The 26,370-nt window shown below is 30.5% G+C and overlaps 3 protein-coding genes across 4 annotated transcripts in view; all 3 read right to left on the minus strand.

The window, feature by feature from the left end:
* On the minus strand, positions 6,065-7,075 carry LOC109329683 (MLP-like protein 34). Its single transcript, XM_019563425.1, has 2 exons — positions 6,838-7,075; positions 6,065-6,379 (listed from the first exon to the last, which is right to left on the minus strand). Exons 1-2 carry the CDS (start codon positions 7,019-7,021, stop codon positions 6,108-6,110), a joined length of 456 nt encoding a protein of 151 aa, XP_019418970.1. The 5' UTR covers positions 7,022-7,075; the 3' UTR covers positions 6,065-6,107.
* Positions 9,532-26,370, minus strand: part of LOC109329680 (cell cycle checkpoint control protein RAD9A) — a 23,333-nt gene continuing 6,494 nt past the window's right edge. For both annotated transcript variants that reach the window (XM_019563415.1, XM_019563413.1), the window contains exons 12-13: positions 17,385-17,392; positions 9,532-9,544 (exon numbers count right to left, since the gene is read on the minus strand). The gene's annotated coding sequence lies outside the window, so the exon portion shown is untranslated. The remainder of the gene's footprint in view (positions 9,545-17,384; positions 17,393-26,370) is intronic.
* On the minus strand, positions 12,875-14,419 carry LOC109329682 (MLP-like protein 34). The gene is made up of 2 exons (XM_019563424.1): positions 14,188-14,419; positions 12,875-13,347 (listed from the first exon to the last, which is right to left on the minus strand). The coding sequence occupies exons 1-2, from the start codon at positions 14,369-14,371 to the stop codon at positions 13,076-13,078; spliced, it is 456 nt and encodes a 151-aa protein (XP_019418969.1). The 5' UTR covers positions 14,372-14,419; the 3' UTR covers positions 12,875-13,075.

A 26,370-nucleotide genomic window follows, 5' to 3' on the forward strand; every position in this document is an offset into this window, starting at 1 on the left:
TTGCTGCTTGAAAAATGATAAACAATAAATTTATTTCAAAAGAATCATTTGTAATACTGATAATTATTTAAATAAATCTTAAAATGTTCTCGATTAATATTATTTAATTATTTTTAAAACTTAAATAGTAGGAATTAATCCTATTACTAATAAATGAGCTATGATGTTACAATTTATAAAGAAATATGTTGATATTATGTCTGACTTAAAAATAAAATTACTAAATAGAGTTAAAAATAATAATATTATATCCATTATATGATTATTTTTTATTATTATTGCAACTATCTATATTAATACTTTTTTATATTTTTATTTATGAATTTGTTCATATCACAAAGAGAAGAGAGAATTGCCTAAATGATTAATATTTTTTAGAATTAATTTTATTGTGATAATAAAAGAGTTACATTTGTCTAAAATTTATTTATGGCTTAAAAATAATATATTTGATTTGATTATGATAATGAATGGATTTATTTTATATTTATTTCTTGATTTATTTTTGATTACTTAATTTCACGTCATACTCATTTGGATATAAATTGGAGACAATGATCATCATGTATATATTTTTTGATAATGAATTGTGTTTAATTTATTGCAAAGCATGTTGAAAAGTTCACTAAAATATAACATAATAGAGGTTGACATTGTTCTTTAAACTTATATATTTTTATTTTCTCATTTCGGTCTGTTTCAAAATGTTATCTTTTATTTTGTCTGAGAAATATAACTAATGTCGTTCATTGAAGTTCAGTACTTATATTGATAAAAATATAATCATTTTATAAAATTGGACTTGCATCAGTAATATGAGTGAAACATGTGATCTTATGATGTGAATGTACGAGTAATATGTGTGTTTTAACTATACAAATGTGCGATTACTATATGTATTCTTAATCATATGAATGCACATGTAATATGTACATTCTTAACCATGCGGCAAAAGTTACGGCCCGTGCAAATGCACGGGTAACTTGCTAGTTCTAATTAAAGACAAGAACTAACCTATTTTCCCATCTCTAACACATTTTTTCTGTTCTTATCCATATCTTCACTAGGAGAAATTCTTCATTAATTAATAATTTTCATCTTCCCTATTACTTATCATTGTTTTTTGATAACTTACCTTATGAATAAGAGTAAAGAATTCAATGACCACGAGGAAAAAATAACATATAAATATTATAAAATCAATACAATCATTAAATAATAAGAGAAAATCTACCTAATCTTTAACTTTGCTGCTTGTCGTTTTGAAAAATATAAGATTTGTAGGGCCAGCATAGTATACCTAAGATTTGGTAGTGTTTTTATTTATAATTTTCCATTGTTATAATTAGGAGTTGGAATCCATAACCAACAACTAAAGCACTGTAAATAGAAAAAATGAGGAATTAATAATTACAAATAATCTATCCATTAACTCTTTCCAACTTCTCCTTTGTATTTGTCTTTATTAACTTCTAATCAAATTCTACTAAATAAATCAACAAAACATTAATTTAGTGATTAAGATCTTACTAGATCTTTATAGGAAGCACATTTGTTACCCAAAAATTGTGTCACTACAGTACCATCAATATATGATTGGTCGAAAAAATGTATTTAAATTAAAAATTAAAAATTAATTATTTTTCTAATCAATCACACAACTAATGACACATATTGATGACACTTTTATGGTTATGTGATACTTGCTGAGAGAGATAATCACACAACCATAAAAGTGTTGGGAGATCTTCATCCATATGATACAACATTCCTCCATGGGTTATTAAGTGAAAGAAACATATAAATGAACTTGACACCACATCTTGACCCAAAACCCTAAGGTATTAGGTCTATGTGTTCATCTACTTATATGCTCTTTAACTCATCCATTTTTACCCAATGTGAGACTTCTTCATTCACACTTGGAATACCCAACATCTCCCCCTCGTGTGTGAATTCCCTTCGAGTATTGGATAACACCAGAGCTCAGCTCTTTACCCACTTGTCCAACTGTTGGCTTATCCTTTCATCAAGGGAACACGCCGCCTTGACTTCTCGTCAAGAAGACTTTCGATACAAGGATCCCATATGGATCTAACGACCACTTGTCGCTTCAATACTCTGTTGAGCCGTCGAACCATCGGCTCTCATACCACTTGTTAGGAGATCTTCATCCATGGTATACAACATTCCTCCATGGGTCAAGTGAAACAAATATATAAGTGGACTTGACACCACATATTGACCCAAAACCTAAAGGTATTAGGTCTATGTGTCCATCCACTTATATGCTCTTTAACTCATCCATTTTTGCCTAATGTGAGACTTCTTCATTCACACTTAGAATACCCAACAAAAAGAAATGGTTCATTACTCACATGGTGAGAGAATATTATTAGTTATACAACAAAATTCTACCAAATAATGATAAGTAATTTTCTTTTGAGTGCAGCACCCAAACAACTTTATCTTTACTTACAATTTTATATTAGTGACATAACACCACTTCCAATTTTATTTGTGTTTTTTAGATTATAATTATAAGTTGAAAGATATATGTGAACTTATAAACTGAAAAAATATTTTTTTTTGTTTTTTTTTGCTTATTTTCTTGGTTTATTAACTTTTTTCTTAAACCGAGCTCATTACCTTAATAATTGTAGTTGTTAAAGAACATAAAACCAAAAAAATTAAAAAACAAACTCAATGTAAAAAGTCATTGCCCTATTATTCACTATTATTAACATGCCCCTTTTTCCTATCAGCTACTTTCTATTACATTCAATTTTCTCAATCCAATGATAACTATACAACTTGAAATAGATTAGTTAATTTATTACATATAAAATAATAAGAGTATAAAAAAAAGTTCACTATCGCAATTTAATTACTTTAATTGGAAATTAAATCTCCTTTATATGTCCAAGTCCAACAAATTCGCAAAACTGAGTATCCTTATAAAATTAAATTCTACATGTGATTTTTATTTACATCGTTTATCATTTATTTATATTACTTTTTTGAAGAGTTATTAATAAAAAAATATGAATAGTAAATCATACATTGATATAAAATTCATACATTATCATTTATCAGTATATATATATTTTTCTTCTTATAAACTATTAAACTACTTTATACTGATTGGAACATACTCAATAAAATCAAACTTCTGTTTTCACTTGAATCAAAACATTTTTTGGGTACCGTTGGTATTTCCTTGACTTATGGCTAAATAATTAACCTCTTTTAGTGTGTATAACTATCTAGCTATCTCTCGCAACAAGTGTTGTTCCTAGGAATTGAACCTTTAACTTTTTGATCATCTTAAAATCCAACGAAACCTTAGATTACTATACCAACTTTATGTTGGTACTTGAATCAAAACATTTATAAAAGAATAATATTTTTTGGAACAATACTTATTATTTTGGTCCAAAATATTAAAAGTAAAAGGAGACAATTCAAACATGGAAAGGGAGGCATTTTAATATGCTCAACGCCTTAACTAATACCAAAGCATGGAAAGTGAGGCATTTCCTTATTTTTAGTTAAGCACACACTTGCACGTTTCATCCACAATAATCATGTTAAAAAACAAATGTTGACAATAAAAATGTTTAATATTTATGCATTATATAAGATTTATAACCTTCAATATATCATATACTATTTATTATATAAATTTTTTAAGAGTCAATAATAATTAAACATGAATGATAAATGATGAATGATAGAATGACAGTGCATAAAATTTATGAACTATCAGTACATAAATTTTTTCTATTTTTCTAAAGAAAAAAAATAAAAATAAAAATTACATTAACACTATTGAAATTTAGTGAAATTATATATACCATTTTTTTATTATTACACATACATAAATCAATCATAATTTATATACATAATCATATCATATTTAAAGTAAAGTTTTCCGTACAAAAAATAAATAAAGCTAGTTGTTCTGGAGAGTTCAGGAAGAATATCCAATAAAATTCTACCTTATTATATGGACCCTTATTATTTCAAAAGTCTTTTATTTGAACACACAAACAAAATACATATTGTTTTAAGATCATTTTCAACCATCATGTTCACACTCCACCACTTGTGCATATTTATCATCCTCACAAATTGTGTCATTATTATATACTAGCGTGTGGACCGACACTCTGTGCCGATCGACCCGCATTGTTACTTTTTTTTTTATATAAGTATAAAAAATAAAACATATAAATTCAATAAATGTAAATTTAAGAATATAAGATGTAATAATTGATATGATATACACAAAAAATTTATAAATTTCTCGTGCATCTAATAATTTATCATGTGCTATTGTTATTAATTTGTCATGTGCTATTGTTTTATATTTGGGTTGAGAAAGAGATAAAATAAAAAAGAATGTGTGGATGAGTAATAATGTATTGATAAAAATATAAAAGCAAAATGTGGAAGTTTCCATTTATTAAGGAGAGAAGTTAAAAAGGATAAAAATGGAATTTAAAAATTATACCATACATGATGGTTATTACTTGTTTTACCTTTATTAATAGTATAGATGAAATAAATGTTTATTAATATAAGAATATATAAAGATGAAGTTAGAAGTTATAAAATAAAATTAGAAGTTATAAAATATGAAATAAATGTTTAGTAGTATAAGTATATATAAAGATGAAAGTATAACATATACAATAAAATTAAAAGTTATAAAATATAAAATAGGAAAACCCAAAATAACTTCATGAAAGTTAGGTTAGGTTTTTCCTTTATTAAGTAGTATAGATATAGATATGCAACTTATAATTAATATATTTGAGGTGGTTATATAGGATTATATAAATTATGTCATGATGGTGGTTACACCATGTTTTGGCTTTATATATAGTATAGATGTTATCAGTTATGATTAATTAGAAATATAATTAATTATTAATTTTTAATTTAAATATATTTTCTCAACCAATCATATGCTGATAGCATATACACTGACACAATTTATAGAATAACGGATGTACTCTCCATTAATAGGCATTGACCATCGAAACCATATATTTTATCCCAAAGTTTGTATTACTCTATAGACTCCTTATTTCTCATTAGTAAAAAAACTAAAACATGAATTAAATATAATTTAAGTCTATATTTTCTCACCAATGAGAATAAGAAAGTATATAGAGTGATACATGTCTTGAGACAGAAAATGTACTCCCTAACTATCATGGTGACATTTTTCATAAAAATTAACAACTAATAGATTCATTGTTACTAACACTTTCACTATCCATCACCAGCATTATTTTTTTAGCATAGATTAGATGTCTCAAACTATGTACCAAATCATGTCATATAGTAATGAGTATATGTCATTTTAATTAAAAAAATTAAAACATTCACTATTTTTCTATTTTTGATTCATTATTGGGAGATAATTTTTTATTAGTACTATTATGGGTATCTTCTCGCTTTTTTGGGTAAGGAACTAATCCCTTTCGGGGTTCGTGACTGCCTCTTCCAACAAATTTCGCTCACATGAATCAAATCATCGATCTTGAGGATCTAGATGAGACCTTATACTACTAAATCAATACCTTATCGGTATGTGAGACATAATTTGTAACATAGACCGGAACATATCTTTATCCATCATTCTCGGCCAATAATTGACATATGAAACCACCATTTTTTAGATACTAACAAATCACAAAATTTATAATTTCCATAACCATCCCTACTATAAAAGAAATAGAAGGAGGAGGGAAATGAATGAGATAAAAGGAAAGAGAAAATTGAATATAGAAAGAGAGAAAAAAAAGGGAAAAAAATATGAATTGGGTGTTGCAGTGAGAACTACAAATAACATTTTTGATAGAAGTTATTGAGAAACAATATCACGTAGAATATGTACTTATTGATACTAATTAAAGCAAACCCATTTCACATATATTTTCATAATACAAGCCAATACATTGGATGAATAATACAAGCCAATACAAGCCAATATTCTTCCCAAGTACATATTATTCATTCAAACACTTAATTAACCTTAAGACAAACCCACATTATTTATTTATTATTTGATATCTTCTTGGTGATTTTTGATCCTATGCACCAACAAGATAATCATCAACATGTTTGGAAGATTTGTTTAAGAAGTCCAAGTAAGAATATGGTGGTTCAACATTCTCATTCACCAACTCATATTCAATAGTCCATTTAAGAAGGTAACTACCATCATCTTTTTCATTAAGTTCCATGGTGAGTATGAAAACCTTGTATTGTTGACCCAAATCATCATCAAAGAAGCTCCATGTTATTGTCTTTTTGTTTTCATCAATAGCTTCAATTTTCTCCTTATGTTTTACTGGCTTACCATCTATTTCACAAGAAATTAAGCTCAATAACAAAAATAAAATGTAAGAGAATTAGAAGATATTTGATTAATGTTATTTTTTGTAGAATAAATAATGGTTGTTGCTACTTCAAAATGGTAATATTCATAGGCTCAAAGGTGTTAGAAAACAAAATATATAAAAAAATTAGTGATTTTTGGATGAGTAAATTAAACACTGGATTTTTTTTACTACATAAGTGTTTGGATGAAATTAATTTTTCTAAAATATTTATGCTGAAAGTCTAAATAAGCATAACTCTATATTGATAAAAATATAACATAATCCTATAGCTTTTTTGGGTCAAAATAAACATAATTTTCTGAAACTACAATTTTGGGCATTTATATCATCTAATAATTTGAACCAAATTTACCATAAAATTAATAAATCATTCATATGATGTTTACACATCAATATAATTGAAAGGTGAATTAATTACCTATGATGAAAGTCCAGTTCTTAACTGAACCAATGGTGTGCCAATCTCCTTCATGAATATGAGCTTGATGCACTCTTTCACAAATGTTTTGAACATGGCTCAGATTCTTATGGAAGAGATTGAACCATTGAGAAATAGTTGCTTGAATCCCAAATTCAATACTCACTTTACCACTAAGAGCCATTTTTCAAATGTAACAAACACAGTTATTTAAGATATGAAGTGCAAATGTTTAGAGATGAGTCTTACTCTTTAATAATAAGTAGGTTACCCACTATTCAAACTCAATTATTGTATACCAACGGATATTGGTTCAAGTAGTACATGCTTGATTTTCCTTAAGCAATGTTTTGAGTTCGAGTCTTGTGGATAAAAAATACTGTTGGGAGAGTTAACCCCACATACTTGTGAATATTTCCGGCTTGGACATGATTGCTTACACTGTGAGGATACATGTGAAAAATAACAAAAACTCAATATTTTGGTTTATCACAAAGAGCAAGTCAATGCACAAATCTATCACCAATTATGGTTAGAGAATATATAAATGTATGTAATTTTACCATCACAAATAAATATATTATTTTCAAGATATCAATCGATAATATCAAGATTACAAGACAAACAACCTTACGTTACACTCATAGTAACCCTTTTGTATTTTATTTTTTATTGAATAAAATATAAGTTTCCAGGTGGCGCATATTAAAAAGAATATGATTTCTCAAAACATCCAATATATATTGAATGAAATATCAATTTATGAAAATCATATAAAAATTAGGCGCAATTTTTCCTGTAAGGGATTTAATTATTTGCCCTCTTTCCATGTAGTAATTCATACAATTGCAACGAGGAATAGATTTTATGGAAATAATATTTACTTTTTTTTCCTCCGGATATTCATATTCGATATGCAAACAAATTCTTGAAAATTTTAATTACGTTATTATAATTTTTTGTCATATATTATAAAGTTATTTGTTTAATCTAAACATAAATTAAAGTACATAGGTTCCAGAAGATACTAAACCTAGTTGCTACAATTTTATATTTTTAAACTAGAGCTTTATTTATATGACAAAAATGTTGCATGAGGAAAATGAGTACGTAGAAAAGTGTAACCACTATAGTAAATAAACTCAATTATTGGAATGTGACCAAACTTTCTGGTTGATATTTTATATTTACTTATGATTATAATATGTGAGATTATTAACTGAAAAATAATTTGACACAACATCTATACTATATATCTATACAATATAAAAGGAAAATTACAGTGTAACTACCATTATTATATAATTTTTATTTTCCTATTTTGCCGTTAATATTTTTTAATTTGTACAAAAAAATCATATAATCATATATAATCACCATCAACATATTAATCACTCTTACCTTAATTTAACCGTTAAAATAAGAAAAATATAATATAATGTGCACTCGGTAAAACATATAATATAAATTACGGTTAATATAAAAAATATTCTAACTCATCAAAATAAAATATATAAAACTTAAATATTTAATACAAAAAATGTAGATCAACAGGCACACAGTACGTGTCATTAGTGGCGAATCTTGGTCAAAATTTATAGAGGACAATAATATTTAATTAAAATTTATAATTAAAATTAATTCAGTAACAATAAAATATAAATAAACATACATAATTATTTTTAAGTTTCAAAATTACATATTAATTATGAAAAGTTTCAATAAATTTTGTCAACCACCATCTCTCAACTTCTGAATCAGTTTTTTTTTTGAAGTACAAACTAACTACATATCATTAACTACATGTTGAGACTTTTGCTACAAAGCTTCACAAATATAATATGTGATCACCATAATCTTTTTCATCAAGTATAAAATCAATATGAACTCAAATGAAGTCATAATATTATAAGTAGCATCAACAACTACGTACACATGTAAAATAACTTGATTCATTATCTATAATTTTAAGAAAGACCACACAAGTTGCATGATAGATACGCTACAAACCATGGTTTTAGTATAAAGTGAAAACCATGATCTATCCATGAAAATACTCTTCAACATGTGCAGGTTAAATTGTTGTTCCATATAAACTATAAACCATGGTTTTCATTTTATTTGTTGTATTAAACATAGGCTGAAGAAACCATTACATATGAATTTGTATTAAAACAATGAGTGTAAGATTTATAACGTGGCTTCAAAATCTTCACGACAGTAAGAAATTTTTGCCAAAAAACAAAATAATATCACTCTTCTCCTACCGATTCAAGTTGGCCATGGAAAAAATCAGCGTTAAAAAATAAATACAAATTAGCAAGAGGAATTTCAATGGTAGATGGAGTCAAGTTCTTGAAGCAGTATAATTTCTACAAAAAAAAAAAATATAATTATATGTAACCATATCATCCCTTTCACCTTAAATTGAACATCTATATTTATATCTATATTATTAATAGAGTTAAAATAAGTTTTTTTTAAGAATATGTTTTTTTAAGCAACTGTGCTATAGCACAAGATATATTAGAAAAGGGAACTAAAAGAGAGTTACACAGAGAAATTACATGTTCCTAAATATGTAATTAGGAAAACCAAGTAAGTTCCTATTATAGTCATTCATAATGAAAGTAGGGATTGAATTCCAAGTTGTGCTATTCCTAGACTTTGCACCAAAAGAGGCCAATTTGTCAGCACAAGAGTTGCACTCTCTATAAATGTGAGTGATTTTCCAATGTAACAATTCCAGAATCTTAGTACACCTGTGCCACTTGTTGTGTAGTTGCCATGGGGGATTAGAATCTCCTCTGAAAATTTTCACAACCAAAACAGAGTCAACTTCCAGCCAAATGTTCAACCACCCTTTCTTGTAGGCCAAGGTAATAGCTTTAATTGCCGAATAAAGCTCTACATAGAGGGCAGACTGGATATTAAGATAGGAGCCAAATCCTGGAAGGAACACCCCTTTGTGATCTCTAAATATGCCACCTCCACCCGCATGACCAGGACAACCGAAAGCTGCACTATCCGTGTTCACCTTGATCCAATCAACCGAGGGGGCCAACCAGAGAACTTCAGTAATCTTAGGAGCAGAGTTGTAGTGGATACTGACTTTGAAATGCTTTAAAATAAACAGATCTTTGAGAGAAGGATTTGCAGACATTGTAGAGTAATTGTCTGAAATAGTTGTGTCCCTGATTATCCTAGCAATTGTTTGGTTGAGAGAAACCACTTTGTCCTCGAATCAAATTTGATTCCTCCAAAACCAAATAGTAGAAATTGTGCTGACAGAACATATTAGCAGAAGTTGTTGAAGTTGCTTGCTGAAATTGTTGTTGCATGAGATGAATCACCATGCATGATATAATTTCTATATTCCATCTTTATCATTTTTAATCCATCTCCTTAATAACTAATAAAAACTTCCACATAATGTTTTTGTTTTTTATGAATACATCATTATACAATAACACATGAAAAAATATCTAACGACTCTATAATCATTTTTGTCTCCTTAAATTTATATTTTTATTCAATTTATATATTACACTTCTTATATTTATACACTCTATATCAAACAAAATAAAAGTGCGGATCGACACGCTAGTTGTAATAAAGACAAAACAATTATAATATAAAATACACTCAATAAAAACATTACAATATAAAGTACACTTAATATAAAAAAAGATTCTAATTCTCCAAAATGAAATATATACAACGTGAATACTTAACATTATAAAATAAGAATGTGGGACGACATACACAAAGTAGTAATACAAATGAATGATGAATGATATAATGATTATCTATAAATATTTTGACTAACAATGCATACATATTGGGAGCATATCTTATGTCCCAAAAAGTGTAACATTTTATGTGTCCCCTAATTGTGATTGTCTCAACAAATATTTAAGTTAAAAGTTTAATAATTAAATATTTTAATGACTAATTGTAATTAATGATACATTGAGTGACACACTTTCTAGGATAGAAGATGTCATCTCATAAATATTATACTTATAAATAAACCATAATGCAACACTATGCAATAAATTCAATAAATTCAATAAATACAATAAATACAATAATTAATGTAATATTATGCATAAGTACGTGACTCTGCCACATAAAAATGAAACAATATAAATCAATCGCTCCATCACATCCATAATGCATTAACACAATGGAGCCTACTTCCTTATATGCACCAATAGCGTATAGTACCAATGGTTAAAATCAAAGTCCCAAAACACATAGGACATGCATAATTGAGTGCCTTAATCCAACCAAAATACAAACTTTAATGTTGACCGTGTCAGCCTTTGAAACCTAATCTCACCTTAGACGTGATTAAATATAAGCTATATTTTTTTTAGATAAAGTCTTCTCAATATTTTACTTATTATTATGGATATGTAATTTGACATATGAAATTATATATGTATATATATATATATACTATTAGTATTGCATATATGATAAAAATTAGAGAATCAATGACAATTTCGACCAAAGACAAGTCAGTATTTGTACACAATTACATAGAGACACATACAAACATGATGAGTGAGTGACATGAGATGCAATCATACCGGATCATGTCTATCCCATGTACAACCCTAAATATTGTTTGGGTCTAATTTTTGAACCCAAAGTCAGCCCTAAATCCGATAAGACTCTACTCTATTTGGACTCAATCATGATCAAACCCAACCAGGTTAGTGAGAAAGGTCGAGTCTTGCTTACCCCTAAAATAATAACTGTAGTTATGGATGTGCATGGTGAATGATAAGATGTCCCAAACTTCTCTCTTGCAAGGAATGCCTTGGGTTAAAGAATGTCACATGTAAGATGATACCCTCATTAATTCCATGAATTGTTTTATACCCTAAAATTGTTTGATTATTTTATTGTTAATAAAAAAGAAAATTTTTTATTTTATTTTTTGTTATATGTAACAAAATATGATCTTGCTACTAAGTATGCCTATGAGCATAGGAAATATTTTGGTCCAAAATGTTAATAGTAAAAGGAGACAATGCAAGCATGGAGAGGGATGCTTTTTAATAAGCTCAAAGCCTTAACTAATACCAAAATTATTTGAATTTTAAATCTCCACTATCCACAAATCTAAACAATAATATACATTTTAACATTTTCTTTAATCATTTCCATATTTTTAGATAATCACACACACGATACACTTTTCCTCCACAATCATGTTAAAAACCAAATAATAACAATAAAATGTGTAATATTTATACATTGTATGTATACAAATTTATATACATTTAGTTTACCATCCATTTATATTATTTTTTAAGATTAAATGATAATTCAACATTAATGATGAATAAAGCAGTGACAATATATGAAATTCATACACTATTAGTACATACATTTTTTTTTCCTCTTTTTATAAAGAAAAAACAATTAAAATAAAAAATTATACTAGAACTCTTAAGATTTAGTAAAATTATATATGTCATTCTTATGTTTTTACACATACATAAATCAATCATAATTTATATACATAAGCATATCATTGATGAAAAAATGAGTGTAATTACACTAATCTCTCATGAGGAATTGAGTGTAATATTTTATTGTAATTAAGTTAAATTACTCCACTGCTTGTATATTCTAAAGTTAATGTTCAAGTAATAGGACTATATACTATCATATTTAAACTAAAGTTTTCTACTTTTCCATACACAAAATAAATAAATAAAGCTAGTTGTTCTGAAATAAATAAATATGATACTTACGAAGACTTATCCAATGAAACTTCAACCTTATTATATGAAACCCGTATTATTTCAAGTACTTACAAACAAAATACACATTGTTTTAAGATCATTCTCAACCATCATGGTCACACTCCAAGGAAAGAGAAAATTGAATTCTAAATTGAAGATAGAAAGAGAGAAAATAAAAGAAAAAAATATGAATTGGGTGTTGCAATTGGAACTACAAATAACATTTTTGATAGAAGTTATTGAGAAACAATATTATGTAGAATATATACTTATTGATAATAATTAAAGGAAACCCATTTCACATATATTTTCATAATACAAACTAATACATTGGATGAATAAGTAGAAGAACCAAACATCCTTATTCTTCCCAACACATTATAAGTGCACATTATTCATTCAAACCCTTATTTAACCTTAAGACAAACCCATATTAATTATTTTATTTGATATCTTCTTCATGATTTTGGGTCCTATGCACCAACAAGATAATCATCAACATGTTTGGAAGACTTGTTTAAGAAATCCAAGTAAGCATATGGTGGTTCAACATTCTCATTCACCAACTCATATTCAATAATCCATTTAAGAAGGTAACTACCATTTTCTTTTCCATTAAGTTGCATGGTGATTTTGAAAACCTTGTATTGTTGACCTAGATCTTCACCAAAGAAGCTCCATGTTATTGTCTTTTTGCTTTCATCAATAGCTTCAATTTTCTCCTTATGTTTTACTGGCTTACCATCTATTTCACAAGAAATTAAGCTCAATAACAAAAATAAAATGTAAGAAAATTAGAAGATATTTGATTAATGTTACTTTTTGTAGAATAAATAATGGTTGTTACTGCTTTAAAATGATAATATACTATAGGTCAAAGGTGTTTGAAAACAAAATCTATAAATCATATCTATAATGATTTTTTGGTGAGTAAATTAAACACTGGATTTTTGTACCATAGAAGTGTTTGGATGGGATTAATTTTTCTAAAATATGAATGTTGAAAGCATTATTATTAATACGATATTGTTCATCAAATTGGTCAGAGTATTGGTATAGTGATTCAACCAATGATTCACTAATTAATTAAACTACATACCTGTGGCCAATAGATATATATATATATATATATATATATATATATATATATATATAATATTAACATTAATGTTGAAAAATCAATAAAATAATAATAATTTTTTTTTTATTTTCATTAAAAAATTAATTTTAAATAAAAATCGGGGCGATATGACCGATACAGTTCAACCGAAAACCGACCAGTATGATCAATTTTAACCGGTATGATTATATGATCAGTATAATTACTATATTGTACCAATATCGGAACCGATTTACCGGTTGAAACGGCGGTACGAATAGGTTTTTATAACATTGGTTGAAAGTCTAAATTAGCATAATTTTATATTGACAAAAATATAACATAGCCCCATACCTTTTTTGGGTCTAAATAAACATAATTTTCTGAAGCTACAATTTTGGGCATTCATATAATCTAATAATTTGAACCAAATTCAACATAAAATTAATAAATCAATATAATTAGAAGCTGAATTAATTTAATTACCTATGATGAAAGTCCAGTTCTTAACTGAACCAATGGTATGCCAATCACCTTGATGCACATTAGCTTCAGGAATTCTTTCACAAATGTTTTGAACTTGGTTCAGATTCTTATGGAAGAGATTGAACCATTGAGAAATAGTTGCTTTGATTCCAAATTCAATACTCACTTTACCACTAAGAGCCATTTTCAAATGTATCAAACACAATTTTTGAGATATGAAGTGTAAATGTTGAGAGATGGGTCTCACTCTTAAATAATAAGTAGCTTACACACTATTGCAAACTCAATTATTGGATCAATTCCAAATATTTTGATCCATATTTTGGTTTATGAAAAAAAGAGGGAGTCAATAATGTTATCAGATTATTTTCAGGATTTCAACCGATGACTTCTAGGTTACAATATAAATAACCTTATGTTTTGTCGAGACTAACCCTTTTATATTTTGCTTTATATTAAAATAAAATATAAGTTTCAAGATGTAGCATATTGAGAAGAATATAATTTCTCAAACTATATCCAATATTATTGAATGAAATATCAATTTATGAAAATCATATAAAAATATAGGCGAAATTTTTTCTGTAAAGGATTTGTCTGCCCTCTTTCATTATTGTAATTCATACAATTGCAAATTTGTAATGAGGAATAGATCGTAAGGAAATAATAATGACATTTTTTCATATATTATGTATGTTGATTAAGTATCATATTCAATATACAAATTCAGTTAGATGATATTTATATTGATAGAGAATTAGCTTATCTATAATTTAATTAGTTTCATTTATTTGAGTTTATTTATAGTTTATCTTTACTTGTTAGTTATTATTTGAGTTTATCATCCATATAAATTAAACTTGTTATTGAAGGAAACATAGTTTAAAAAACTTATCAATCCAAAATAAAAAAAATAATCTATATAAATTATAAAACATACACTAGATTCTATTGAGTAACTATATTTTTACTGGCTTTATAATTTTTTAAGAAGAGTGAACTTCTATTTAATTTTAATTGAGAAATATTTTTTTTTTGATAAACAGTGCGGCAAAATAGGCCATAGTTTGTCCCTCATGGTTTCTGAAAATGCCACCACCAGCTGAGGGACCAGGGCTGCCTCTAGCAGCACCATCAGTGTTGATTTTAACAGTTGCTTGAGCAGGGGGCAACCAAATCACCTCAATTATTTTAGGAGCCTTGGAGTAATTTATTCTAACCTGAAGGAGTCTAAGCAGAGCAAAGTCAGAAATGGAGTTGCTAGCACACGCCTTGGAATTGTTACCAGACAAAGAGATGCCCAGCTTTATCCTAGACAAAGCTTTAGATAAGGATATGATTGTGTTGTTGAATCTAGCCTGGTTCCTGCAAAACCATATTGAGCTTATAGCATGAATTATGGAGGCTGTGATTGCCAGTTTGACTTGATCACTCCACTTCCTTTGAGTTAACTTCAACAGGTTTGGCAAGGAAGAAGTGTCTAGAGCAGTGTCCAGAGTGGTGCTCAGCCAATTCCAAACATAAACAGAAAAAGGGCAATTGAAAAACAAGTGTGTGGCAGTCTCCTCCTCTTTGTTGCATAAGCTGCAAATAGAAGCCATAACACAACCTCTTCTCTTGAGATTATCATCAGTAAGCATCTTGTTGTTGAGTAATCTCCAAGCAATGAAAGATTTTGAAGGAGGAATAGCATCAGACCAGAGGATAGGACCCCAATTGTGTTGAACTGAGCCAGGATTGAGATGAAGATAAGCATCCTTGGCAGAAAGAAGACCATCATTGGAACTTTTCCAAGCCAGTTTATCAGTTTCAGAGTTTGGAATGATGTTGCAAATCTGAGAAGTGAGGTTAGGATATTTAGAAGTCAAAATGTGAGGAATGGTCCAAGCTTCATTACTGATGAAATCAGCCACAGTAGCTTTCAGGTGGTTATGCAGATGCAGAGGAATGTTAAGAGTGTCCACTAAGGGCTCCCCTAGCCAATTGTCAAGCCAGAAGTTTGTTTTTTGACCATTGCTAATTATCCAGACAGAGTTCAAGTGCAGGGTATGCCAATTAGCCTTGATAGCAGACCAGATTGAGGACTTGAAGTACCTGTTGGAGGGAGTAGGATTAGATCCAAACCTGTCCCTAAAGAAGATAGCCCATTCATGATTAGAGCTGATCATTTCCCAAGCTAGCTTTAGCAAGGCAGCATGATTTATCTTTTTCAGAGATCTAAGACCCAATCCACCATCCTTGAAAGGAAGGCAAACATTCTTCCAAGCCACAGTGACCAGCTTCCTGTCCTCAATATTACCAGACCAAACAAAATTCCTTATGCAATTATCAATGTGCTTAAGCAGAGAAGTAGGCCAGGCATAGATTTTGAAGCTGTAAAGCAACATGCTTTGAATTACAGATTTAGGATATTTAGAAGTCAAAGTGTGAGGAATTATCCAAGCTTCATTACTGATGAAATCAGCCACAGTAGCTTTCAGGTGGTTATGCAGATGCAGAGGAATGTTAAGAGTGTCCACTAAAGGCTCCCCTAACCAATTGTCAAGCCAGAAGTTTGTTTTTTGACCATTGCCAATTATCCAGACAGAGTTCAAATGCAGGGTATGCCAATTAGCCTTGATAGCAGACCAGATTGAGGACTTGAAGTACCTGTTGGAGGGAGTAGGATTAGATCCAAACCTGTCCCTAAAGAAGATAGCCCATTCATGATTAGAGCTGATCATTTCCCAAGCTAGCTTTAGCAAGGCAGCATGATTTATCTTTTTCAGAGATCTAAGACCCAATCCACCATCCTTGAAAGGAAGGCAAACATTCTTCCAAGCCACAGTGACCAGCTTCCTGTCCTCAATATTACCAGACCAAACAAAATTCCTTATGCAATTGTCAATGTGCTTAAGCAGAGAAGTAGGCCAGGCATAGATTTTAAAGCTGTAAAGCAACATGCTTTGAATTACTGATCTAACCAGCTCAATTCTTCCCATGATTGAGAGCAACATCCCTTTCCAGGTGGCTAACTTGTTGGTTATCTTATCAGCAATCCTTTGCAGATGGATCCTTCTTGGTTTGCCAAGGAAAATAGGCACTCCTAGGTAGTTTAATGGCAAACTACCAGCAGAGAAACCAAGCACCTGAGCTATGGAAGCAATCTTCCTTTGAGAAGAGTTTGTGGAGTAGAATTTACTCTTAGCAGCATTAACACATTGACCTGAGATATTGGAGTAATTATTGAGCAGTTGCTTAATTTTGAGAAGCTCTCTTTTTTTTCCTTTGCAAAAGATGAAGATATCATCAACATAAAGCACATGAGAGGGAGTTTTAATGCCCTTAGGACCCTCAATAGTGCTAATTTGCCCATCCACTAATAGCTTGGACAACCCTCTACTCAGCACATCTTCAGCAATGCAGAATAGGAGAGGAGATAAGGGATCACCTTGTCTCACCCCTCTTGTGCACTTGAAAAAACCAACCATTTTGCCATTCACATTAATAGATAGTCTGGCAGAGTCTAGAATAATTTTAATCCAGTTTCTGAACTTGTGGTTGAAGCCAAACTGCTTGAGAGTAAGCAGCAAGAAATCCCAATCAAGAGTGTCAAAAGCTTTCTTGATGTCAATTTTAATGGCTAAGTTTCCACCAAAAATTTTGTGATCTAGGAGATTTATAGCCTCAGAAGCTAGACATATACAATCATTGATTTGCCTATCTTTGATGAATCCTCTTTGCTGATTAGAGATAATTTTAGGAGCAATGCTAGCCAACCTATCAGCCAGCACTTTGGAAATGATCTTGAATTGGAAATTGGCCATAGCAATTGGTCTAAAATCATCCATTTTGTCAGCACCTATGACTTTTGGTATGAGCACCACATTGTTAGAATTCAAGTTAGGCAGGATATAATCTTGAGTGAAGAATTGAAGGGTGGCTCTACACACATCAGGACCAACTATGCTCCAGAAAGCTTGATAGAAGCTGCCACCAAAGCCATCAGGCCCTGGGGCTCCATCCCCATTCATATCAAAGACATCAGCCTTGATTTCATTCTGAGAAGGAGTGGCTGAGATTCTAGAGTTATCAGCATCATTGATCAAAGCAGGAACCACATTACTAACCATATCATTATGCACAATGCTATTGGGAGCAGCAAAAATATCCTTGAAGTGGTTTAGCACCAAGGTTTCCATAGCAGATTGATCAGTGAGTAAGGAGTCACCTGATCTGAGCATTGTGAGAGACTTTGAAGAGTTCCTGATCTTAGTGATTCTATGGAAAAAACTAGTGTTTCTGTCTCCACTGGTGAACCAGTTTAGTCTGGATTTCTGCTTACAAAACTCTTCCTCAATAGTTAAGGCTTGAATGAGAGTCTGCTTAGTCTGGATTTTTGCTTCCAAAACTCTTCCTCAATGGTTAAGGCTTGAATGAGAGTCTGCTGAGCCACTCTATCCTCTTCCAAGTTATCATCATTAGGACCATTCCTAGCAATATTATCTTGTATTAGGGCTACTGCATCTAAAGCCAAAGTCACCTTGTGACTAACCAGACCAAAGACCTCAACATTCCAGACCTTGAATTCTTTCTTCATCAACTTGAGCTTCTGAGACAAGATGGACATACTGCACCCAGAAATGCTTCTTTGCCAAACTTCCTCCACCAGTCTAGAACAATCCTGGTGGTGTAACCACATTTTCTGAAATTTGAATTGGGCTGGAACCCCTAATTGACCATAATCAGAACACAGCAGGATGGGGTGATGATCAGAAGAGATCCTAGGCAGGGTACAGCAGGCAACTTGAGACCAAAAATCAATCCACTCCTTGTTGCACAGGCTTCTATCCAGTCTTTTCTCAGTTAAGGCATTCCCCCTTCTTCTATTAGACCAAGTAAAAGCAGAGCCTCTTGTCTGCAAGTGTATGAGGTTAGCAGAGTCAGTGAAGTTTTTGAAATCAGCACAAGGACTAGAGGGGGTTAGCCTCCTTCCCCTGCATTCATGATTACCCAACACCACATTGAAATCACCAACACAGCACCAAGGACCCTGGTTGGTAAGAATCAAAATCCTGAGTTCCTCCCAGAGAATTCTTCTGAGCAATTGAGTAGTACCACCATATACAGCAGCAATAAACAAGTCTTTGCCATCAATAGGGATAGCCATAGAGACCTGCTGGATGGAGTTAGAGATTATTAGAGGAGCAAGATGCATCTTGCAAAGCCCCCCAAATAGAGGGAATGAGGGGACCTCTATCATTTTCAAAGAAAAGTTTGAGGTTCAAGGAAGTCCAAAACCATTGAGGAATGCCAGTCTTATCTATCATAGGCTCAGCTAAGAAAACCAAATCTGGTTTATGAGAAGAACACAGATTTTTTAACACCAATTGAGTTTTTTGATTCCCTAATCCCCTACAATTCCTGTACCACACTATCATTGGTTTGAAATTAAGTAGCTGCCCCTGCGGGTGTTGTGAACCTTTTCCAACTTATCTTTTTTCTTCTGCTTTTTCTTTTGAGATCTGGAAATAACATTTGTGAACCTACTGTCATCATCCACTTCCTCCTCAATGTCCTCATCAGCCCAAAGCCTGCCAAGCAGCCTCATGTCATTAGCAGCTCTAGGATTGCTCATTTCTTCGACCATTTGACACTCTACTGCCTCATTGAGCTCAATTCCAGCCAATTCAGTAGGAGCAAGTTGATCTAGACCAGCTAGAGAATCTTCAACCACAGTTGGTTCAATATCAGCTATATCCTCCATATTCTCACTGTCAGATTGATGTGTCATTGGAGTATCCTCCACCCTAGTAACCTTTTGAAGATTGATTTCCTCATTGTGGTTTATTTCCAAGTTGATGACAAAATCCTTGTCAGTGCTCTTTTTGAGAATCTTATCTGGCAATTGCTTCTTTTTTGGCAGGGGGACACTAGTAGGGATCTCCTTCATTTTCTTCCTGCAATTGGAATGCAGATGACCTATTGTTTGGCAACCTGTGCAGAACTGAGGGAGCTTTTCATGTTCAATTTCCACAAAGAAAGCATAGCCTTCTCTTTCCACTAGGATCTGGTTGGGCAACTCTGCTTTCAGATCCATATCAACTAGCACCCTTGCAAAGTGTCCAAAGGCTCGATTGTTTGTGGCATCATCCAGGGAGATTGGAGCACCTATCCCCCCTGCAATAGAGAAGATGATTCTAGGGCTCCAATACTCTTGAGGCAAACCTATTATTTTTACCCAGCATTGAACATGAGAGAACTTCTGCAGTGCTGGGTTAAAATTAGGTGTCCATAGGTACAATCTAAGGTAGCCTGGACGAAGATTCCAAGCCCCTACAGCACAAACACTTCGCATATCCTCTAGGGATGAGAATGAGAAATCATAGTATCCCGTCCCAAGGATATCATGCTCCATTTACCTATGCTACTCCATAAAGAGCTTAGTTTAGCCTTAATCTCTTCGAACTTGAGAAGAGCATCTCCTTTAGCTAGAATGAGCCTCCATGAAGGTGAGTTTTGCATCTCTTGACACCTTCCTGATAGTCCTCTTCAGGGATCTTGATAGCAATGGCTTCACCTTTGATGCAAGGTTGAGGCAGCTGAGATAGTGCAATGTCATTTGAGTTTTTTAAAGCTTGGGCAAATGACTTTTTCATGTGGGTTGAAGGAGGAGGAGAAGGTGGGTTCACAGTAGGGCATTCAGTGCCACCTAAGAAGTTCCAAGGAATGAGTGGCGTGCCAACGTTCATTGTGGCCATTTAAGGACTTCCAAGAAAGTTGGAGGTGGAGAAGAAAGCCCTAGCAGAATGTTTTCATGCTATTGAATTCTCAGAGTGTTTTCCTAATTGAGAAATATTATAAGTCATCTGAAGCTACAAAAACAAAATGGTGTTACTTTATCATACTATTTATAATGAAATCATACCATTAAATATAAAAACAAGAATTTCTCACTACATTACTTTTATTCAAATATAATATATTTATTTGATTTTTTCCCACCAAACACTAAACCCTAAATTCTTGCGGAGTGATAGTTGGAAAGTTTAGATTACGTAGCTGTATAAATAAGAGAGAAAAACCAAACGATAGAAAGTGTGAGTTTTATATATTGTTATTGCGTCATCTATTATTTATATTTAACTATTATTGATTTTAAGAAAAAAATAATAATACAAATGAATGACGGATAATATATTGATTATGTATAAATATTTATACTAACAATGTAAAATATTACACTTTATAAATAAATCACAATGCAACATTATGAAATAAATGCAATATTATGCATAAGTGATTCTGCCACATAAAAATGAATAGAAAAAGTATATGCACTATCGGTATAAAAGTTTTATATACTATCAATCTATGATCTATCATTTATTTTTAACCATTATTAACTCTTCAAAAAATATATAAGCGAGTGGTGGATGATATACTGAGTATGTATAAATCTTTACACTGACAGTACATAGATATTAAACAATATAAATGAAATTGCTACGTCACATCCATAATGTTAGTTTTATATATTATCATTTGCTATCATTTATATTTAATTATTATTAATTTTTCATAAAAATAGTAATACAAAATGAAATGATAGATGATATATTAATTGCATATAATGTATCATACTAAAATAAATAAATATTACACTTTATAACTAAACCACAATAACAACATTATGCAATAAATACAATAAATAATGCAACGTTATGCATAAGTGATTCTGCCACATAAAAATAAAACAATATAAATCAAATGGCTCCATCACATATTCACAACCATAATGCATTAACACAATGGATCCTACTTCCTTAAATGCACCAATAGAAAATAGCACCAATGATTAAAAAATCCCCAACCACTTAGGACATGCATAATTGAGTACCTTAATTTTACCAAAATACAATGAGATGTCAAGGATATTGTCCACGTGATTCTCAAGCATTTTTTTTACTAAATAAACTAATCCAATATTAGTGTATCATCTTTAATAATTCTAAACTATTTTGAACGTTTGATCTATGAGTTTTAACTACATTAAAATCTAACTTGTAAACAAACACTTAGAGAAAAACAAAGAGATAGACGAGAAGAAGCATGTTGTGGTTGAGGGAAGGGGCGATGTAGAGGAGCATGGGTCGGGTAAGGTTTGTCTCTTATCCGACCCTAAATGTTAGTAGGGTAATTATTTGAACTCGTACCTGGCCTTAGACCCAAAACTAACTCAACTCTAAATGTCGATCAGGTTAACCTGTAAACCTGAACCTAGACATGATTAAACATAATGCGTATATCTTTTAGGTAAAGTCTCCTTCACATTTTACTTATTATTATGCATAAGTAATTTGACATATAAAATTATATATGTATATATATTGTTAATCATGCATATATTATGAAAAATTAGAGAATCAATTATACTTTCGACCAAAGAGATATCACTACTCTATATAAAATTGAATAGAAACAAATACAAACATATGAGTGAGTAGTCATGAGATGAGATTGTACCGGGTCATCAATGTCTCCTAAATATGATAAGAATCTACTTTATTTGGACTTGATCATGATCGAACCAAATCAAATGAATTAGTAGGGTCAGGTCCTATTCATCTCTAAGATGATAGTTGTAGTTATGAGTGGGCATAGTGAATGAAAGAATAAGATGCCCCACTTCTGTTTTTGGGATGACATTGGCCAAAGAAGGTCACATGGCAATAAATAGATATGTTTTTTTTCCCTTTAAAGTAAGTTGCTTTTAATTTTATTCGCTATAAAAGAAATTGGTCAAATTTTTTTAGATTTGTTCGTTTTAATTTTAGTCTCAATCTTTGCTAAGAGTCGGTTAAGTGCTTATGTGTAAGGGATCAAGCCCAAAAGTTTAAGGGTTTATTTGCTTTAACTATTTCATATTTACATTTTCAATAAAATCAAAAAATGAGGGTGAAAATATATTTGAATTGTTATTTTTATTTCATATTTCAGGAAACATAAGCTCTATTTTAAGAAATTCTGAAAATGGAAAAAAAATTCTAACAATGAAGCACTAATACTTTTTGAAAATTTTAACACTTTTGTTTTATTCCAAAAAAATTGATGTTTTAAAACACCAATATATATTTATATTTTATTTTCAAACTATACCCTTATTTATAATTTATGTTTTCACATTTATTTATTTCTAAATCAATTTTTAATGTGTATTTAATTTGGTTATTTTAGTCAAATGATATCAAATTTTGTATCATTTAATAATTTCTTAAATTTTATGCATAACCTTGAACATCAAAAAATAAAAGATATAGAATGGATGCAATATATTTTCAATTACTCTCTCCACTAATTAAGAAAATGTCCAAATCAACCAATGAATATCTCATTCATTGAGATACTACACATCTTCACAATAAATTTATTTTTTCATCTCTAAATATAACAAATTTTCATCACTCTCTTAATAGTATTGTTGATAGGTGTAATAATATATGAATTTGTGATGAAAATTGTTACCAATGAAGACCACGACCTGAATTAAATAATAGAAAACATGTATATTACTAATTTATTTTAATTTTTACTTTTTAGAGAGCATTTACAAGTGCATGATACTCGTTATACCTTCCATTTATATTTTTGTAATAGCTAATAATCAAGTTTAATAATTAAATATGTTCAATGTATTGTTAAAATAAAATTTGTTGAAAAAGAAAATGCAAATATAAAATATGAAGACATCCTATAAAATCAATAGTTTAATTATTTTCATGATTAAAATTTAAAATTAAATAATTTACAAGAGTAATTCTCTTTGTTTGTGAAGTTTAGAACAAAGAGTCATGACAACGAAAATAATAATAATAATAATAATAATAATAATAATAATAAGTATGTTTTGAAAAAATGAAAAGACGAAAATAAAAATTGTTTTCTGAAACTAGAAATGGAAATTGAAAATATTTTTAGAAAGCAATCATATCTTAAAATATATTTTCAGGACCAAATCAAAAACGTTAACACAAGGATCAAATTAATAACAATACAAGTTAACCAACTATACTTAAAATAAACAACTTCAATTTAAACATGCTTTGATAAAAAATCACATGACCAAAATCAAAGCACCTTATTTTAGAGTAAATTCCTTTATTTTAATTTTTTATTCCCCCATTAACCAAAGTCTATTGCGTACCAACATGGTAAAGGTAAAACCCAACACATATATCAACAAGGTATTAGTTTAGTGATGCAAGATCTAACTAGATTTTCAAGATGTTCAAAAAGTTAAGAATTCAATTCTTGAGAACGACACTTGTTGGAATCAGCAACCATAAACCTCAAAAGAGATTAATTCATTACCCAAAAGGGTAAAACCGTGAGAAAATATCCTTCATAGTATCAAAAAAAACCTAACACATCTATACCCAAAAGTGCACAATATATATGAAAGGTTAATAATTTTCTTGAATTTGTTTTTCAAAATTCACAAGTACTCAACTCTTAAAAATTGTACTGGTACAAATAATATCAGACTATCAGTTTTGGCAGATAATATAAGAAAGAAAAATGTATACACCCATAATATAATTTTTTTTACAATATTCCATCTAACATTCATTTTTAATCATCATTAACTTAATCCTTAAGTATAAATAATACAAATGAATAATAAATGATATACTAACTGTATATCAATCATTACACTGATAGTACATAGATATTACACTAGTTATATTAGTTGTGTACCAAATTTATTTTATACTAGCATGTTGACATGCACTGTCGTGCCTGTCAACCCGCTTTCCTATCGTTTGTAATGTATAGTTTGTATTTTATAAATTCAAATATAATTTTTTGTGCTAAATTTACGGTTGAATTTATTCAATTGGTCTAATATTCAATTTTTTAGATACACTTTTAAAATAAGAAGATAATAAGGATAAAATAAGAAAATAATATTATATGGTTTTTTGGTAGAAAATAAAAAGATATTGAGGGCAAAACAGAAAAACACAAATTACACATGATAGATGGTTATTTTGTGTTTTCCCTTTATTAATAGTATAGATAATATGTAGGGGTGGCAATGTGGGCCGGCCCGGCCCAGCCCGCCATTGGCCTGCCAAAATAAAGGCTGGCCCGGCCCAGCCCGTATTGTTAAAAGGGCTCAAAATGCCAGCCCGGTCCATATTTTGCAGGACTGGCAGGCTGACGGGCTGCATAATTAAAGCTTTTAGACAAAAAATAATCAACAAACTTGATAGATGTCTTTTAAAACAAAAAATCACAAACATAAGTCTACAATATTACAATAACAACATAACATCTTAGCTTAAAACTTGTAAATTCTAAAGAAGAAACCAGTTGCCACGCCCCTCGCACAGCACTGTGTCACACACTTTAGTTTTTTTATTTTTTAACAATGACCCGTCGAGTCAGCCCGGCCCGGCCCGTCTAAAAAACGGGCTACTAAAACGGGCTGAATATGGGTTTTGGGCTAAAATCCTCAGCCCGGCCTGCTAAAAATAGCCATCTGAATGGGCTGGCCCGTCGGGCCAAGCCCATATTGCCACCCCTAATAATATGCATGTAGTAGATAATTTTTTTGTTCAATATCAATCACACACTCTTTATCCATGGACCACTCGTACTTAATTCCCACTTGTGCCCCGGCAAAACTATGAATGATCCCCTATAAAAATATTAATCATAATTAACCTATAAGTCCTTGATGATTACGGGAGCACATCCTCTATCTCACTATTTGTGTCACTTTATGTGCCATCAATTATGATTTCTGAGATAATGAGGTAGGCGATGTGAGACTTACTTTCCAACATGCCCCCTCCACATAGGTCTGCCGCACCAGGCGAAGAATTACCTTTCACCCATTACACTAAAGGACATCTTTTAGCCCATGAAACTGGAAAGAAATTGGACTTTGGTTCTGATACCACTAGCAAGATACTCGTGCATCAGCGATCCACGAGGCAATACTTCTTTGCTGCAAGATTAATAACACATATTACATGTACATTTATATTGTTAAAAAACATATGTTACTTGTGCATTCGTATTGTTAAGAACACACATGTGACCCATGCATTCGCATGACTAAAAACACACATGTTACTTGTACATTCTCATTACTAAGAAAACAATGTTACTCATGCATTCACATAGTTAAAACAC

This window comes from Lupinus angustifolius, chromosome LG16 (genome assembly GCF_001865875.1).
Source record: "Lupinus angustifolius cultivar Tanjil chromosome LG16, LupAngTanjil_v1.0, whole genome shotgun sequence".
Taxonomy (NCBI): domain Eukaryota; kingdom Viridiplantae; phylum Streptophyta; class Magnoliopsida; order Fabales; family Fabaceae; genus Lupinus; species Lupinus angustifolius.

Coding starts and splice junctions, on each gene's coding strand:
- LOC109329683 (XM_019563425.1), bottom strand. CDS start 7,021: ATGGCTCTTAGTGGTAAAGTGAGTATTGAATTTGGGATTCAAGCAACT. Junction 6,380..6,837: donor GAACTGGACTTTCATCATAG/GTAATTAATTCA, acceptor CTTGTGAAATAG/ATGGTAAGCCAGTAAAACAT.
- LOC109329682 (XM_019563424.1), bottom strand. CDS start 14,371: ATGGCTCTTAGTGGTAAAGTGAGTATTGAATTTGGAATCAAAGCAACT. Junction 13,348..14,187: donor GAACTGGACTTTCATCATAG/GTAATTAAATTA, acceptor CTTGTGAAATAG/ATGGTAAGCCAGTAAAACAT.